The 20,194-nt window shown below is 38.6% G+C and overlaps 1 protein-coding gene across 1 annotated transcript in view; it reads right to left on the bottom strand.

Annotated features, from left to right (window-relative positions):
* Nucleotides 1-224: 224 nt before the first annotated feature.
* SRRM3 (serine/arginine repetitive matrix 3) overlaps nt 225-20,194 on the bottom strand; it is a gene marked incomplete at both ends in the record, with an annotated part of 85,687 nt that continues 65,717 nt past the window's right edge. Inside the window, 4 exons of the mRNA XM_081320034.1 lie at nt 225-414; nt 4,305-4,442; nt 7,333-7,548; nt 10,718-11,064. Coding sequence (XP_081176160.1) covers nt 225-414; nt 4,305-4,442; nt 7,333-7,548; nt 10,718-11,064 — 891 coding nt within the window. The remainder of the gene's footprint in view (nt 415-4,304; nt 4,443-7,332; nt 7,549-10,717; nt 11,065-20,194) is intronic.

The raw sequence follows: 20,194 nt of genomic DNA, 5'->3' as shown, positions 1-20,194 counted from the left end.
CTCCCCACTTAAGGTTTGGGCCCAAATTCATCAGGCCCTTGCCCACGGGACACTTCTAGCATCTCCAGGAATGCCAGGATGAGTCCCTGAAGGGACCAGAGAAATGACAGAGACAAGCCCTGGTGGAGGAATTAAGCTGGGCCATGCCTGGAAAAAGGGGAGGGAGACAGGGTTGGAGAGAAAGCTGAACCAGCTCATTCCTCAAAGTGGCTGGCAGGGATTGCTCAAAATCCAGTGCTCTCAGAACTGCTTCGGCTGTTGTAGCTTGGACTGCGGCTCTGGGTGCGAGTCCGGCTCCTGCTGCTGCTGTAGCTGTCATAGCTGCGGCTGCGGCTGCGACTGTAGGAGTAGCTGGTAAGTGAGCTGGAAGAGGAAGGGCTGGGTCGATAGTAGGGGATTGGACGCTTCCGAGCACTGGGGGAAGAAAAACAGAGTCTCATACCCTGGGAGTAATAATAATCATAATAATATATGCAGTGAATAGAACTGAAGGGGGGAGGCATTGGCTTTAGCACAGAGGGCAGCTTTAAAACTTGGAACAGAGGGGTGGTTTTTTTTTAATGTAAAAGACAACCAAAATCACATTTGCAAAAAGCTGTGGAAAAGATGATCCAAAGCTCTTATTCTAATCCTAAATGTTCTTATTTAAAAAGGTTAAAAAACCTCCCAGAACTGCTAGGTTGAAATCTGTATGTTTGTGATATTTAAAAAATAAAATTCAAAAGCTGTGCCTGTTATCATGCTTTCATTTATAGCAAGTTCCTAAAAAAAGAAGAGCGCAAAAGAGACAGACTGAAAAACATCCTCACCAGCAGACAAAAGTTACTACTGCACAGCACTGATGATCATGATATTAACCTTGAATTCTTAGAGGTGTTTTGTCAAGTCTGCTCACTTCCCATTTATTTGTTAAACTGAAATTTCTTTTCTAAAAGAAAGTCAGATGGGATATACAGTAAATAAATATGATAATATGTAGAAGTCTTCTAACAGGAATTTTAAATGTTTAATTCATAATTTACTTATTTTTTTAATGCAAACAATGGAAAATAGAATTTGCAATTGTTTAAGATTAAACTACAGAATTTCCAGATGTCTTCCTTTTTGTCTGGTGTGATCAGACTAAGTGGAATTGTAATTCCTCCTAAATACCTCCTCTTATTAAACTGGACCCTTCAGTGCTAAAGCTGCTGCCCCACCAGTAGTTAGTCCTGTATTAGCCAGCTAAAACAACCAAATGTGAAAGAATTAATAATGTTTGTGATTTGCTGGAGACACTGGAGAATTAAAGCTGTAAGAAAACAGAGGTTAGATGTTAGTTAGAAGCAGACTTTTTCCTGGAAGCAGCACTGCCTCACTGTTATTTCTTAGCCAAAAGCCCACCCATAATTCTCCACAGAATTAAAGTCCCAGGAGACACAGTAGACTAACTATAAATATTGACTCCATCCCAAGCCAGGATATATATAATTTAAATATTATAATTTTAAGCCTGCCTGTAACTCTTAGTAATGTTATGGGAGCAATTTTCTTCTAGTTTCTTCCCAGAAGATTATGAGAGGAATAAATAAAATACAGGAAATTCTCAGGCTCATATTTGCATGTGTCCTGTGGTAGATGTAAAGAGAATATTAATTTGTGCTGAAAGAATCGATGATCTAAACCATGGGATCTTGAATAAAGGCTCAGTAGAAACAGTTGGGAGTATCCTGGATCAGGTATGCCATGATTGCATTGAATAAAGCAAATGAGTGAATGGACTGTATACCGAATATACTGGGGGTAGCATGAAATCAGTTAGATTGGTGGTGTGTATTTACACTTGCAACCCTTCTCTGGACATGGATGTGTGTGTGAAACTGCCTTCAGTCACTCCAATAAATCTTCAGATTCCTCCATTTCAGATAACCTGGTACATGGCACCTCAGAGTCATTTTGAACTTTTTAGAATCCACTTGAATTTCCATTAGTTTTCTGCGTGGCAGGCCAGTTTAGATATCTCTACTGAGGGTATACAAAGAATGTCTTTATTTTGCATGTATCAAAGATTTCCACTAAATCTAGACTTACAGTGTTGTTATTGCTGCACAATGTTGAGAAATAATGTATCTCTCTTGGGCTGGACCCAAATTAATGACTAATCAATGCTGCAAGATGAGGCCAAATTGCTTAGGCAGACTTGATGTATATTAAATCGCCCCCAATTTCAGGGTGATAGGAAATCAATTAGGTTTTTGCTGAACATAGATTTAGGCCTAAGGAACACATTTGATGGCCTGGGAATGTTTGGTGTACTATAGTGATTAAGGTTTCAGGCTAGAAACCAGGAGATTATGTGTTTTAGTCCCACACGAAGCCAGCTTGGTGTCCTGGGGCCAGTCATATCCTCTCAACCCTAGGAAGAATGGCAAGCTACTTCTGAAATCTTTTCAAGAAAACTTCAGAAGCTAATCCAGGCAGTCACCAAATGTCAGTACTGACTCCAAGGCATATATGTATCATCTTCAGGAACAGACATTTTGGTAGAGAGTATTTTTTTCATATGAAAAAGGAGTGGAAAAGAAAACAATTCTTTATACCACTTCAAAACTTACCTCTCTTTGCAATGTTTTGCCCTTACTGACTATGAAAATAAACCAGTCAAGGATCATGGAATCAGCATTATGTCATGGTGGCAGATTTAATTTGACATGTGATGAAATGACACAGCCTGATCAGAAGGAGGGCCATGTTTCCTATTCTTTGAAATTCAAAACATTTCACCCTTTTGACAAATTGTCACTATAGCATGGAGACAGAGAAATTTCCTAGGGGGGCAATGTTTAGAATCTTTGAAAAATGTAGCCCTTTTTTTCATCCAGTCCTCTAATCTTAAAGGACAAGGAAAAAGTCTCATTCTTCCCATCTGCAGCCAGATAAACTTCTCCTGATGTCGAAACGTGAAGGTGAAGCAATACCCTGTGGAGAACATGAAATGTGTGAGGAAGATAGGAGGGACTAGAAGAAACCAGCCACTTTCATCAACATCAAGCCCATCTATGATTTTCTCATGCCATTAGATACCAATCAAAGCAACACTTGAACTATTAGATGTACCCATCAACCTAGCTTCATTATTAATGAGAGAAGAGAGTGAGAGTGAGAGAGAGAGAGAGAGAGAGAGAGAGAGAGAGAGAGAGAGAGAGAGAGAGAGAGAGAGAGAAACAGAAGTGGTAAAGCATAGCTCTACAAATCTTCACAAAGTGATGGATTCAAGGACACACAGCAGGTTTCTGATGGAAGGGAATGTTACCATGGTAACCCAGCCCTGCAGCTATGGGCTTCACTTGAAGTTTCTTCAGGAAGAACCTTGAAAGAGGATGGAAAAGGAGAGATTTGCATCTTTAACAGAGGGGGGAGCAAAGCAGAAGACAGTAAGAATGTGGGGAATTGGTAGGTAAAGGGAGTTACATTTGCACAAGAATAATGGACATGATAGAGCTCAGTGGCCTTTTAGATTTTACTAAAGGTTTTCATCAATTTACAAAGTTGAACCATCACTCCTTCCAATATTGAGTTTGAGGGAGTAGTGAGTATTAAAGAAGAAATAAGAAAGTGGCTTTTAAATAGTTTGCATTGTAGAGTGTCATGTATGCAGAAATAGGTAAACTTGTGAATGAAAATATTTATTTGTAAATAAAAATATAAATTGATTTAGATCAATTTGTATGCTACCCATCTGCCCGATAAGTTGACACTGGCCAGCTTATATTATTTGATTAGAAAAACTCCCAAATTCCTTGATAATAACCTATGAGTTTATAAAGTGCTGGTGGCAACTGAAGAGAGAAAGAAGGGAGGAAAAAGGGAGGAAAAAGAGGGGAGGGAAGTTAATTTTAAGGCACACTTCCCCAGTCTGATGCCCTCCAACTATGCTGGAGTAAAAAACCCATTATCCTAGTCCAGGGCTTTTCGGCTTTTCAACCTTTTCACCCATTGTACCACTTTTAGGAAATGGCAACATCTGAGTACCACCAGTCGCCTAGCAAGGTGTCAAAAACTTGATGACCAAAAAAAAAAAAAGGAAAAAGTGATGAAGTACAGGTAGTCCTTGACTTACAACAGTTCGCTTAGTGACTGTTCAAAGTTACAATGGCACTGAAAAAATGCCCCCCAAGCCACATGTTTCAAATTATTATTCTACATTTTGTTTGAAAAACAATTCTACGAAACTCAAAAGCTTTTTTCCAAGATCTGCTGTAAATAACAAATTTTGTCCCATATGTTCAGGGGCTTATCATAGGAATGGAGAATCTAATATTTACCTAGTGATTCTTCTAGGCTCCATGAAACTTGGAGAATCACGCCTTCTCTTTCTGATGGGGGAGTAGCTGCGGGAACGTCGTCGGGCACGGGTTGGTTCTGTGTCACTATGACGTGTTCGTGGCTCATTGTCCTTCTCTCTAGTTGTTGAAAAAAAACCCACATTTAAATGCTACTTCTATGCATATTTTACGACACTCTGGACTTGAGGAGTTCAGGTTGTGAGACTGTGGTCAGCCTGCACTATGCACTGTAGGTGAAATAATAATCACGTTCCCACCAAGTCTAGAAACAAACCCACACTGTAACACAGATATAACATTTATTTTACATATTTATGTACTGTCTACATCCAAATGCCTCTCCTTGCTTATAAAATATTAATTTACACTGCACTGCAGAAGGCAAATATTCTACTATTGCTGAAATTGAAAAAAGCAATTTATTTCTGAATGTCAAAAACAAAACAAAACCAACCTCCCCAACCTTCCAATATTTTTTAAAAGCAGCATCTTTAATAGAGTTTAATCTTCAATAGACCCAGTGAAAATGGTACAAAAAGGTGTGCAAGTTGGGAACTCTTTAAACTCTTCACAATTTCTGGGCTGCAGAAATAAAGGAACTGAGCAAATGCTTTGGTGCTGTAGAATTTAATAAATTTAATTTAATTATCTGAGTTTCGTTACATGACAATTCACTGAGTTTTGTTGCACCACAATCCATCCAACGCGTCTCTTAATTCACCCTAGAGCCATTGTTCCTTTTCCCTGCATTGTGCTTACAGCCTGTGATGGAAAGGAGGAGGCCAGATTTGCAAGGAGGAGGGGGGTGCATTCCAGAGGAGTAAGAGGCAGCTCAGTTCAGTTTATGTGAGAGAAAAAGGGCAAAGACAGCCCCTTCCTAATAGTTCTCAGAGTATATGCTTGATGTAGATAGTAGGGTGATTCAGTTTGGCAAGATGCCTTGGTAAGGCCACACCTGGAATACTGCATCCAGTTTTGGTCACCACAATGTAAAAAAGATGTCGAGACTCTAGAAAGAGTACAGAGAAGAGCAACAAAGATGATTGGGGGACTGGAGGCTAAAACATATAGGGAACGGTTGCTGGAATTGGGTATGTGTAGTTTAATGAAGAGAAGGACTAGGGGTGACATGATAGCAGTGTTCCAATATCTCAGGGGCTGACACAAAGAAGAGGGAATCAAGCTATTCTCCAAAGCACCTGAAAGCAGGACAAGAAGCAACGGATGGAAACTAGTCAAGGAGAGAAGCAACCTAGAACTAAGGAGAAACTTCCTGACAGTTAGAACAACTAACCAGTGGAACAACCTGCCTCCAGAAGCTGTGAATGCTCCAACACTGGAAGTTTTTAAGAAGAGACTGGACAGCCATTTGCCTGAAATGGTATAGGGTTTCCTGCCTTAGCAGGGGGTTGGACTAGATGACCTCCAAGGTCCCTTCCAACTTCTTCTTCTTCTTCTTCTTCTTCTTCTTCTTCTTCTGATGATGATGATGATGATGATGATGATGATGATGATGATGATGATTCTGTGCATAGGTGTGGAACAATAGTCTGCTTGGAAGAATCGCCATGTAACTTTCTTGGTTTTGAGGCCTGACACAGCCCTTAATTTCTATACAGCACCAGAACAGCAGCATGGTCTCTTCTTAATGGACCCTAACTCACACCGGATGACCATGCAACACACCAGGAAGGGCTCTCTTAAACTGCAATTACCACTACTTTCTTCATTCTGCAAACTGAGAGGAACAGGGCACAGAAGACCAAATATATTTATATTCTGAACCAAGTAATATGTGTACAGGTATTGACTATGGCTTGGAAGCAGCATCACAAAGAGTCCTGCATTTGTTCCTCAGTTTGTTGTGTATGCAATATGCATAATTGCTAAAAGCAGAGTTGACTTTCTCACCATTTTATATACTTCAAATCATAGTACAACCAAAGAAGTTTTAAAATCACTGAAAAGGTATGCATTAAAAAATGCCCCTAAAGTTCTCAATCAGAATAGAGCTGGAGGGAACCTTGGAGGTCTTCTAGTCCAATCCCCTGCTCAAGTAGGAAATCCTACACCATTTCAGACAAGTGACTGTCTCCAGACCTTTAGTCATCTTACTTGCTCTTCTTCTTTGCACTTTTTTTCAGCGTCTCAACACCTTTTTTGTAATGTGATGACCAAACTGGATGCAGTATTCCAGGTGTGGTCTTAGTAAGGCTTTATAAAGCTGTACTAATACTTCACGTGATTTTGATTCTATGCCTCTGTTTATACAACCAAGGTTTGTATTAGCTACTTTGGCTGCTGCCGCACAATACTGGCTCATATTTAAGTGATCGTCCACTAGGACTCCAAGGTCCCTCTCACAGTTACTGTTTTTGAGCCAGGTTTCGCCTAACCTGTACGTGTACCTTTGGTTTTTCCTGCCTAAGTGTAAAACCTTGCTTTTCTCCACGTTAAATTTCATGTTGTTGGATAGGGCCCATTGTTCAAGTCTGTCAAGATCTTTTTACATCCTTAGCTTGTCTTCTCGGGTATTGGCTATTCCTGCCAGCTTAGTGTCATCTGCAAATTTGATGAGTTCCCCTTCTATTCCCTCATCTAAGTCATTGATGAAGATATTGAAGAGTATTGGGCCTAAAACGGAACCTTGTGGTACCCCGCTGCTTGTAGATGTAGACCATTAAGGATGACTTGTTGAGTATAATTTGTCAGAGAGTTACAAATCCATCTGGTGGTGATGCTGTCTATCCCACATTTTTCTAGCTTACCAAGAAGTAGGTTGTGGTCTACTTTGTTGAATGCCTTGCTGAAGTCTAAATATACTATGGTATGTCCACAGCATTTTGCTGGTCTACTAATTTAGTTATTTGGTCAAAGAATGAAATAAGATTGGTTTGGCATTAACTGTTTTTAACAAACTCATGCTGGGTTTTAGTTATAGCTTTATAGCTAGAACTATCACCTTCCCCACCCCCCTTGTTAGGAGTAGGGATTGCAGCCTCCATACCTGCTGCTTGTTGTTTTTTTCTGTGATCCCGATCGAGTCCTGCTGCGTCCAGCTCTCTTCTCCCGAGATCGGGATCGTGATTTTGATGGAGACTGGCTGGAGCTCCAGGAACTGCTTCGAGATACACTCCTCCTTCGTTCAGAGTTGTGCCTGGAATGTTTGGCTGAAGTCGGAGAACAACTATGTGGTCTTCCCCGGTGGTGCCTCTCTTTTGCCCTAAAAGATGCACTGGGTTAAGATTTAAATGACCTCATGATCAGATCCATGCAAAGGTACAGATACAAAATATGTTACCTTGTAAGGACCTAAGAACAGCCTGCTGGGTTAGAATACAGATCTATCTAATTCAGTTCCCACTTCCTGTAGTGGCCACAGCAGTCCTGACTTGCACCCTCAGCTGTTTATAAGTTTTCACTCATTGAATATGGAAGTTCAGTTTTCTTATGGTCAAAAGCAGTTGATAGCCTGATTTAGTTATTCATTATATTACTCCAGGGACGTGGTGGCTCAGTGGGTTAGGATGCTGAGCTTGTCGATCAGAAGGTCAGCAGTTTGGCGGGTCGAATCCCGAGTGCCGCGTAACAGAGTGAGCGCCTGTTACTTGTCCCAGCTTCTGCCAACCTAGCAGTTCGAAAGCACGTAAAAATGCAAGTAGAAAAATAGGGACCACTACGGTGGGAAGGTAACAGCGTTCCATGCGCCTTTGGCGTCTAGTCATGCTGGCCACATGACTGCGGAGACGTCCTCGGACAAGCGCTGGCTCTTCGGCTTTGAAACGGAGATGAGCACCGGCCCCTAGAGTTGGAAACGACTAGCACACATGTGCGGGGGAACCTTTACCTTTACCTTATATTACTCCAGTGCATTATTCTTACATATTTTTTCAGGTGCTGTATGTGTCAACAAAAAAAGAGGCTGCTATTTAGATCTATCTTCCCTACTCTGGGGGTTTCAGATATGTTGGGATACCAACATCTCAAGATTTTCAATAGAAAATGTTGGTTGTTGGAGTCTCAACACATCTGGAAAGTACCAATTTATGACGTTGCAGTGTTGTCACGATATGTCTGCAGGATATACTGTAAACTATTGGTCACACAGTCAGCCAGATGTTTAGATTGGATTTGACATTTTTGTCCACTAAGGACCTGGTATAGGCAGACATTGTTTAATGATACTGGAGATTTTGTTGAAGGATGAAAGCTTATTATTATTAATATTATTATTGATCATTGCACAGTCAGCCAGATGTTCATACTGAGTTTGGCATTTTTGTCTACCTATCAAATCCAAGGACCTGGGATAGGCAGATGTGGATGTTTGATGGCGTTAAAGATATTGTCACAGGATGGAAGTTGTTCCAAGTAAAGCTGCCTTTGAAATTGACTAATGGTGAATTTGTCAATGCCAATGGTGTTCAAATGCTCCAGTTGTTTTGGGATTTCACCCAAGGTGCCTATTACTATTGGTATTACTCTTGCTTGCCTTTGCCACAGTCATTCTATTTCTATTTGTAGGTCTTTGTATTTTGTTATCTTCTCCAGTTCTTTCTCTTCTCTTCTATATATATTATTGTTATTATTTAAAATTTAATTTGCAGTTCAATTCACAGTCTGGGACTGGTAAAACCTTAACAGTTCAAATCCTAATCAAGGATGATGATGATATTATTATTATTATTATTATTATTATTATTATTATTATTATTATTATTATTATTATTATTATTATTATTATTATTATTATTATTATTAATCATCGCACAGTCAGCCAAATGTTCAGACTGGATTTGGCATTTTTGTCTACCTATTGAGTCCTTATCAAGAACCTGGGATAGGCAGATGTGGATGTTTGATGGTATTATAGATATTGTCGCAGAATGGAAGTAGTTCCTAGTAAGGCCGCCTTTATTATTATTATTATTATTATTATTATTATTATTATTATTATTATTATTATTATTATTATTATTATTATTATTATTATTATTATTATTATTATTTCAGGGAAAATGAACTAGTGAATATGTTGGATAGAGAGGATGGAAGTGAAGAAGCCTGTCACCTTGTTTGTGGTCTTGTTGGACATTTCTCACTGGCAGGTGAAAACATAGGACAGTCAAAAATGTCAGAAGGTATGATAGCCATATACATATCACCAAACAAGGGGACAAAGAGCATACGTATTTATATAAAAGTGCACATGCTAATTTGTATGAATAGATTTAAATGTGGAAAGAATGAATTCTGTCACACCATCATTCATTCCATTGTGCCACCTAAGGCACTGTAAAACCAACTCACATCTCTCCATTGATCTCATTAATGGCTCTTTATAAAGGTGTTTTATCATGGTACCAGAATTAGAGAGAGATGGAATTAAGAGTTGAGAGAGCTCTAAAATGAATACGATGTGAGAACAATAAAAAAGAGGATACCTAATGAAAAACAGAGGGAGGAAAAGGCAGTCAGGCAATCTAATTTTGTTTTGATAATTAAGCAGTTGATGTCAATGACAGTTGACACATTTTCTAGACCTGTGTTAAGCTTTCATGTTGGAATTAAATTCTAACAAAAAGGGAAAGTTCCTTTATAAAGCTATTCGTATTCAATTTTTGGGTGAGCAGAGCTGTTTCCATCAGCAGGATGTGGAACAGAATTTTATGTTAAGTCACATCTGGTGTGTGAAGGACAGGAAGAAAACAGAATATTTCAAGATGTACAGCATACCTATGCTTTCTGGGGAACTTTTTATCTTAGGATGGCTGAGATATATCCCACTGTAGATGCAGAATATTATCTGCAAGTGGTAGTACTCAATTATAACAATTTAAATTTAAATCTATCTTGCTATGGTGATGGACTGATCAGGTGACCCATGTGTCTTGACAATCTGCTGTCCAAAATCTCATTGAAGGACATTTCAAATCTCTTCTTTGTTTTCATTATTATTTTTCTTTAAACCAGGCTTGTTCTGGCCATTGCTCTGAATAATGTGGTGTCTTTGAAAACAGGATATATTTTACATAAATTCCTTTCAAAAGCAATTTTAAAAAGTTTAAGAACTGTAATCAATCCTCAATCTTTTTTCCAAAACAGATGGTCTTTTTATTTTTGGGGCCTGGAGTACAACAAAGCCCATTTTTGCAAATTTCTTCTGAATCCAGGAATGTGACTTACACAACAAACATTTGCCAGACCACATGGATAACTCAAAATGTTTGCCATCAAAAGCTACCTATTTGCTATTGAGATACAGCTAAACTCAATCCCCGATAGAATGCAATCCAAGGATGTATTCCTGACTACAGAGTTGGATGCTTGAATTGAACTATTCATTCATGCACTGAACTTGTCATACATGCACCACAATTTTTGGCTCTTACGTTTTCAGATGTACCCTGTGGTTCTTTTCTGCCCCGGTTGCTGCGTGGTATTGATGTGAATAGGTAGACCCTTCTGAGTCACTGCTATATCCTGTATGGCTGACCGACCAGGAGGATTCCTTGCTTGCAGAGGTTTTGGCCCTGCGACGCCCTTTGCGCTTGTGTTTTGATGTGGATCTGGTGTGGCGCCTGTGGGAGGGTTTGTCTCCTCCAGAGCATCTCCCTGGGGATGTGGACCTCCGGGCGGTCTTGGCCCCATGTTTGTTCCCCCTGCTTTCTTTGGCGTGGAGCGATAGGGTTTCGGTCTTTATGTGCCCTTTGGCTGAAGGCGACAGGGAACCTAACCTCTGGCAGAATGAAAAAAAGGGAGCGAGCAGGAGGGGGGAAAAGAAAGAAAAAAAAAGGAGAGGAGAGGTTTTTAAAAGAAACCCCCCACCAACGAGGAAAGCTGCAGTTCACAACGGCAATGCACAATGATTGAATAAGGCAGGCTACACAGAAACTACTCTGCACCTCGATCCCCTCTTCAATCTCTCGTCCTTAAACAACGCAGCTCATGCAAATCTCTGGCATGCAAAACAGAAAATGAACGAAAACCAAATGTAAATAGGAGGGAAAGTTCAATCAGGAGGAGGGAATCACCTTGGAAAAATGAAATTACACGATATATAATTTTTTTGTAATGATTTAAAATGATATTTAAAAAGAGAGAAAGGGGAGGATGTGGATGAGGGAATGTTATGGGATGAAGAAAGGAGTAGAAACAGGGGTCCAAGTGTTGGGTTGGATTAAAAAAAATAATAGTTTATTTGTTGGTAGCCAATCAAGGAGTAGAAGAGAAGACAGAAGTATGGGAAGGAACATGGTGGTGTAAATGATGGAAGGGGAAGGGGATGGTAGGGGGGAAAAACAAATTGTAAACAAAAAGGAAACTCCACAAATGTCATCAGTACTGAAAATAAACAAAGAAAAGTTTCTGAACTCTTCCTGGGTTTTGAACTTTGTGCAGAGTCTCCACCAGCGTTCTATTCTCTTTCATTTCTCTTTAAATTTCACTTTATAATATTTTTGTTAAATTACCACTTTTTAAAGTCCCTCTTGGTTAACATCCACTTACCAAGAAAGTGGCATTTCCTCCTTTAGTAGGTAAGGTATGAAGAGAAGGGAAAAGTTGGGCAATATAAGTGAATCATTAGATTGACAAAAATGCAAGAGAGAAAGAGAGAGAAAGAAAGAGAAAGAGAGAGAGAAAGAGAGAAGAAAAATAAAAAAAACAAAACCACCCTTGTCTCCTAGGGCCTTTGCTGCAAACAATTAGGGAAAGGAGGGAAACAATCTCTTCATTCCTCTCTCTGGGTAAATTGAGAGCACTGAATTTATGTTTGGCTCTTTTTAAAAAAAACGAAAAAAAACACAAACCCACCAAGTCTTTGTGCCTTGACCTTCTTCCCTTCTGAGAAGCAATGACAACATGGGGTAGTGAGGATTTATAATAGACCTGTGGAGAGTTGAATATGGTTGGTGTCTTACTAGCACAACCCAACCAATAATGCGGTTTCCATCCAGATATGGAATCTTGAGAAATTTATAACCCCCAGATTTGAAGCAGGAAGCCCACCTTCATCTTTGTCTACTGAAGATTTGAAGCAGTTTCTCTCCTTATCCTGACAGTTCATTCTGTCCCTGATTCTGAGCAACCAGGTCCCCTAATGCAGAACTCCTCCTGACTCAAAAACCATGCAGACTGGGAATAGTGAAAATTGTGCATTGAAAGGATGCCATACTGGTGACATCCATTCAACTGTGTCATTAGCTTTGGTTATCACCCAATGTATTTTGAGAAATGTTTCAGAAGAACAGCCGTGTTCCTTCATTTCTCCTTTTCATTCTAAAGTAATTCTATTGTAGGTTGATGGATTCTCCTTTCTTTAGCAGAGGAAAATCTTTCCCTTCACTACTGCATTACCCCTTTTAACTTTAGTCATTGGAAAATTAGCCATGGGATTAGTATGGAAACACGTACTTTAGGAGATGGGCTTTCCCACCCACCCCCCAAATAAAAAGGTATATAGCCATAGCAGGTATTTCTCAAATGTCATTTTTGTTCTAAGGAATATTGTGATACAGAAAAGCTTAATATGGATTCCATGCTATTTCAGAATTCTATCACTATGAATAATGCATCAAGACAGAAGAAGCAAAGCTGACAGAGATCATTACCAAAAGGTCATGGACCAGCATAAACAGAGATCATTAGGTTCTCTGTACTTCAAGCATTTATAAGCTTTTTACCAATGTTACCATAGTATTTTTTCCTAGGAAACCCTGATCATTGTAATTTCCCATGGATCTTCAGTCTCACCCTTCACAGAACAGTTTCAAAAATCCCCTCATTAGAATAAGAGGCTGTACCAATGTAAATTTTCCTTGAACAACTGAATGGCAGAATGCAACTGGATCAGATAACAAATCTCTTTTCCTAAAATAGTTTAATGATTTGCTCAAATTCTTTGAACAAACATGGTAAGGTAGCCTCCAAATCTCTGAATCCCAGATGTACTTTGCCTCAGTCATGTTAAGCTGGGTAGGTCTACAAACATCAATTTGCTTGATTATAATGATTAAATACACTGTGCAATGCCTTATTCCCATTAAAACAAAGCCTTATTTTCCATGTTTCTGGTTAGTTTTTCCAGCCAGCGAAATGAAAACAGTAATAAGCTTACACATAGTGCCTTCCCTAAAATGGTGCTTTCAAATGGCCGTGCTGGATGAGGAAAATGAAAGTTGCAGTTCAGCACATCTGGAGGGCATCAGGTTAGGCAAGGCTGATCTATACCTATCATGCTACTAATAGGAACCATTTAGGGCTTCTCTTGGCCAGAAAAGGCCTTCACATTATTATCAAGGTTATTTTAAAATGGAATTAAAAACAAGTGTGTGGCTTAGTACTACGACCATACATCACAGATTATCTGAAAATGTCTCAACTAACTTGGCATCCTATGAAGTTCTATCTCTGAATTATTCTTAAAGAAGTTCAAAATAATAGGCACCACTGGGCACTCTGAAGTGTCTGGTATTATGGTTAAGGAGCTAGACCAGAAACAGAGAGACTGTGCATTCTAGCTCTGCCCTAGGCATGGAAGTATACTAGTTGACTTGGGCCAGATCGTTCTCTTTCAGCCCAACTCACCTATCAGGATAGTGGTTGTGAGGGAAATAGGAGAAGTAGTAATATATATATCACCTTGAGTTATACAAAGACAGGTGGGATATATCTCAAATGAATAAATACATTTCCCACTTCTGAAGCCTGCCAGATGCCCTTGGACAAGTATATTATTCAGGCTAAATTTGATAAGTAAAGATTACAAATAAGACCTTGTTCAGAAGTAATGGCTAGCGGGTGACTCTGGTGGGCAATCAAAGGGAATCTTAAGGATGACTATGAGGTGAACAGTGAAGGAATGAGGCATATTACAAAGACTGCAATTGTTCACTATCTAGTAACTAATATAGACACAGACAAAATGATTGCAGGTAAAAGAATACTTACAAGGAAATGTGGTTTCCAAGATGTTTGGCATTTATCCTAAAAATGGATGTTATTATATTTCCCAGGATCCAAAGCTGGGATGTTATGGCGATAAAGCCCCAGGAAAGTAATGAGGCAGAGCTACTGAGGTTTGTAGTACTGTCAAAGCATTATGAATTTTGCATATTCATATTTACCATAAAGCAGAAAATTATGAACTTAATGCTTTTTTGTTTCTCTTACAGTAAGAGAACTGACAACTGAAAACAACAATGGACAAAATGGCCTTAAAGGATTCTGCTTTACGAAGTGCTACACATTTACAACAAAAACAAGGAATGCTACCTATTGTCAAAAGCTTCTACTTGGTATTTTAGGGTCAGGAATAATTACTTTTAACTGAAAAGAGGCTCTATTTTGCATCTGGTAGGAATTCCAGGATCAGGTGGGAAGTTGAAAAAAATATTTTGGAAAAAGCCATAGCAATCCATTTCTGTAATGCTAACAAGAAACTGCATTGGGGGCTGTCACTAGACATTGATCTTGACTCAAGGGCATCTTTTCTTTTTTATATTTTTCATCAAAAAGGACTTGCTTTTTAAGGCTTCAGAAAGCTAAAGTTTGGGAAATAGCTTGAGAATATCACCTGTCCAAAACCAAAAAATCTAGGCCACCAAACCTTTAGCTCTTTTGGCTGAGGATGTAGGCACAATGGACTATGGGCAATACCTGGGGAAATCTCAGAAACTGGATATCGGCATATGGAGAAACTCTGGGTCAAAAGGAAGGAAGGGGCTTCTCCATATGTTTCTGTGATAAGCACAACTTCTGTAGTGGAGAAAACTGCTAAACTCAGTAAAACTCTGGGGACACACAGAGAGAAATTCAGTACACTTTTTGCAAAATCTTCAAATATATTAATGTCTGAGATCCGTGATCATGTAGACTTGAGTTCATCATACTGAACTCAAAACATTTTTGGCACAGGACTTGTAATGTGTGGTTTTTAAGTCACATTAAGTGTGAATGTATGTATTACATTTAAAAAAATCTTTAAGGAATGAGGATTCTTGATTCTTTCTTCATGTTCTACCAGTATTAAAATTCTATGTGATGCTAATACAACTCTGTCATCTCAGATAGTCTATCCTAATCTGGTGAGCTGCAGATATGTTGATGAGGTATAAGTCTGAACATGGACTTGATAGGACGTAGTACAACATTTTTAGAAAATATCAGGTTTGAAGTTCTTAAGTCAAAAGATTATTTGTGTAGTCCTTCAACATTTCACTGATCGAAATAAGGAACCACATTCATGTATTTGGAACTCTTTCACAAAGAACCTCCTGACTCATAAAGCATTACTGCAGTTTATCCTTGGTATACCAATATTATCAATTTTTCCTTTCTCCCTTCCTTTTATTTTTGTTTAACTTTTTAGTGAAACATTTAGATTTAATTCATAGTATATCTTTAACTGATGATTGCTAAAATTGTCCTTAAAGATCTTCAGCAAGGGAGAGACTGATTCTCTGAATAATTGGTTCCATTGTCAATGATTTTATCTTCAATAGTTTTCTGTTACTATAACTGAAATTTTCCTTCTCTAGCTTAAACCCCCTCCTCAAATCTGCCTCAAGGAACAAGTTTCTGTTTTTTGGTGGTAGTCCTTCAAGAATCTGTACAGTAGTATTTCTCAACCTTGGCAACTTGATGATGTGTGGACTTCGGCTGGCGAATTCTGGGAGTTGAAATCCACACATCTTCAAGTTGCCAAGGTTGGAAAACATTGCAGTAGAGCATTAACATATGAACAATCGCTGTTTTTTCTCCAAGCTATAAGTATGCCCTGTCCCTTTAATCTTTACTTGTTTCCATATATTTTGCTATCTGCTTTGAATTCGCTGAACAATAAATGATAAATAATCATTACTGGGACAGCAAATGGATCTTAATACTGAAGAATTATAAAATATATATATACTATGGATCTTGCTGGAAGCAAATTTAAATATTTCACTGCCAGTTGATCTCTGATGGAACAAGTGCTGCTAATTATGACAGGCTACCATTTATCCTTTCCTTAAAAAAAAACATCTGCAGCGGGTGATAAGATATTTGAAAGGTCTCTTCCATCATTTTTTAAAAATTAAACTTGTAAACCAAACCTGTTTATGATGTTCAGCGGTCTAAAACTACTCCAATAAACAGCAGGAATAATGCTTCCATTTTCTAAAATGTCCTGCCATAGATACATCAGGCTTATTAACAATTAAAGGAAGATAGAAGACACTTTTCCCTACATTTTCAGAGTTAACTTGTAGCAATCTGGGGAAAGGGATTGGAACTTTAAAAATTGTAACACAGTTTGCATGCATCTATGAAAAGGAAAAATATCCTCTCACTAATCCCCAAAGAAAAACTGGGTAACGATTTGATAACTGGAACATGGGGGAAAGGATTGAAAAGCATTTAGCAAGCTTGTCAGGATATGAAACGATTCTCTTTCTCTTGGGCTCTGTGAATTTCAATCACTTGAATTTTATTCCATTGGCAAAAACATGTATGTCATGTCTCAAAGTCGGTTGCAGAGTTGGCTGTAAGATGGGCAGCTATATGAATGTTTTTAAATCAATCAATTAATGAGGTCAAAATGGCCTCCCAAATGACAGTGGTTGCAAAAGGACATGTCTAAATGTTGCCCTTTGCTTTTGGGTTGCTGGATCCTAAGGAGCTCCGCTGGTTAACATCAGGGGGCTGGTCAATGGCAATCCTGCTGAAGGGGTCCGGCCTGGGCTCAGCTGGTGGCCAATCTATTTTTTCCAAGCATGCCCAACTAAACCTCAAGAGAGTTAGCAATCCTTCTAAAATGTATATACCTACCAGTGAGGCACGCTATGGAGGCTTCAGCATGAACAAGAAAACAAAAGGAAATCAGTATATGTCATTCTGAAAAGTTAGCATTTCCACCACCAAACTAGCATCACCATGAGCTCAGGCAACAGTCTTTAACTCCCTCAAATTTTTAAGTACATACTGGAATTGGGGTGGTGATTGTGAAAACGATCTGATTCAGGCCAGAAATGGCAGGAGATACAGAGATGATATAGTTGTTATCTACCTACAAAGTATTGACTTTTTTTGGTGCCAGTATTAGATCAAATAATATTTTTTCCATGATAGATTTGGCTTGTATTCTGCTCCAGCAGGATTACATTTGTCAAATCATGGTGGGAAAACTGATCAAGAAGTGATGAGCAGACTGTTCTTTCTGTTCCATATGTAATTATACCAATATGAGTTAATTAACCAGACAACTGTGGTAATATATCCATCCCTTCCAAGCCCTATTTCATTATGCAGGGCTTTGTCCTCAAATCTTTTTTGTGCTCATTTGTGACATGCCTGGATTTTCTCTGACATGCATGGGGGAATCCCAATACTGCAAGCAGTTCCAATCTTTCTGCGCTTCTTAGACTGAGTTGCTGTTTTGATAAACTGCAAATTGCTTTATGCTTGCTTGATAAAAAACAGCTTATTAAAAGATTGTGCTTGTGTGTTTATGAATGTGTGCATTAAATCAGAGGACCATAATTGGAGAAGTGGTCTTCATACCAGTGACCTATCTTGTAGGAACCTCTAGCAATACTTTGCCTTCTGGACATTTCTTGGTAAAAGTCAGACTTGCTTCATGGTCCCTGCAATAAACTGCATAAGATGGAAAAGCAAGGAGAGTCTGATTTGAACCAGGAAAATAGGAGGCTTATAGGCATGCACTAAATTGAGCAAATTAAATTATCCCCAGAAAAATAATTGGAAGCGTAGTGGAGTATGAAACTCAAAATCCATTGGGGGGTGTGCATTATCTGGCCCAATTCAGGTTTTTTAGGTATTTCATGTTAGGTAAATTGACTGCAGAAAGTCAATATCAGAAACAGATCTTGAAATCTACCACATAGCTCAAGCTTTCTGGCATTCAATATTTTCTAAGATTAAGATTTGGGTGATAATGGTATTTGCTTTACTGTGCAGAGGATGCTTAGTTTCTGCTGCTGCTTCCCAAAATATGAACCATGGCGGGCAAGCAAATGACTGAAGAACCCTATAGGTTTACTGTTCATACAGCTGAGGATAGGGACTGAGGAATCCTTGTTTAGATATCAGAACACAGGGGGCAAAATGGTATAGCAAAAAGGATGGAGGATTATGCTTTGGAGTAGGTTGAGGACCAATCCTACCAGTTGCCTTACCTTAATCTTTCCCAATCCAGTACCCTCCAGATATGTTGGGCTTCCACCAAAGCTAAATCCAGAGGACATTAGGTTGGGGAAGGCTGCTTTATCCCTAAGCAAAGCTAAGGAGGAGAAAAACCTGAATACAGTATACAAAAGGATGACCAAGTAAATTTTACAGGAGAAGGAAAATGGATATAACTTTTAGTAACCTTTAAGGTAATTGGCTATGGAATGGACATAGAAGGGTAAAAAAAAATCCAAATCCTTATTGATTATGGACCTTTATAATGAGTTATTCTGCTGAATGAGAAGAGTTTAAAGTCCAGAGGAAAACACCTCATTATATCAAGAACTTTTAGAGCTGGCTCTCTTTTTCTCTATTTTCCAGGCTATTTTTTAAAACTTTGTATGTTAATCGTGCCCTTTTTCTTGCTTTTCTTAAGATAATCCAAAATATATGGGACAGAGGTGGGGAGGAGTTGAGGGAAGGACGGATGATATCCTAGATTGGCCACATAGGAATGAGTGGGAGAGCAAACCATCGGAGTAGATGCCTTCCTACACTGTTTGACAATGGCTTCCCAAGAAGAAAAGGCATCTGAAGGCTTATTTTGTTATAAACATTCCTGAAAGTTGCATCAGAGTCAGATCTAACCAATGGAGTCACTTCAAAACAGTGTTATTCTAGTCATACACTGATATTTATCTTATTCTTTTGCTTTTTAATTTCTTTTAACGTCCCCTGAAGTGATGTCCTAGGAAGTCTAGCCCAACTTGGAACCTCATCAGGAGCCACCATTTTAAATACAAATAACTGTTTGTGGCAAACTGAAAAATGTATACAGTCAGTCCTCATTTGGCAACTACCTTGTTTAACAACCATCTGCAGTTATGATGGTGACAAAAAAGTACCTTTATGACCAATCCTTATATTTAGAAACTTCCCAGTCTGTAGAACAAAGGAAAGTAGAAGTAACATATTCATCCTTTCATTTAATGACCACTTCAGTTGTTGTTGCCAATTGTGGTTGCTAAACAAGGACTACCTGTATTGTAATTCATTATCAATCCCTGTCTAGGTGATATCTTAAGGTTATTAAGGTTGTTAAGGTTATTCTTGCTTCCCTTGAAACTGATGCTTCGGTGTGAATAGAAACCTTTATGTTTCTGAACTGTGTATACAAAGTTGTGATTACTACTGTATATTTGGAATTATCTTTTTCACAGCTTCTGCAAACTACTAATTCAGTACATAAGTACAATGATGAGGATTCTACGGATAGTCCTCTATTTAAAGATTCTTTAATGGGGATCATTAAATGACTTATTTTTAATCAGCCATATTAAAAATCATACTTAAACCACACAGAGGAAATCAAATCAGCTGACATAATTATACCATTTATGAAAACAGACACAAGATCGAAGAGCTGAAAACACACAGAAATGCATTCTAACAATATAACAATATTTTTTTTAAAAAAGAAAGAAAGAAAAAAACACGGGGAAAAAAGAAAAGCATGGTTTTGTAGCTGTTTAAAAAAAAATACAATGAAAATTGTACAGAGCCACCAAAAAGAGACAAGCGTAAGGAGAGAGAAAGAAGGAGAGAAAGAATGAAAGAGAGATACAGAGAGAGAGAGAGAGAGAGAGAAATAGAAAGACAGAAAAATAACATTTAATCAAACTACGGTGCTTTTCAAC

The sequence above is a fragment of the Vipera berus genome (genome assembly GCF_964194415.1).
Source record: "Vipera berus genome assembly, chromosome: 1".
Taxonomy (NCBI): domain Eukaryota; kingdom Metazoa; phylum Chordata; class Lepidosauria; order Squamata; family Viperidae; genus Vipera; species Vipera berus.
This window is presented reverse-complemented; position numbering and strand designations above follow the sequence as displayed.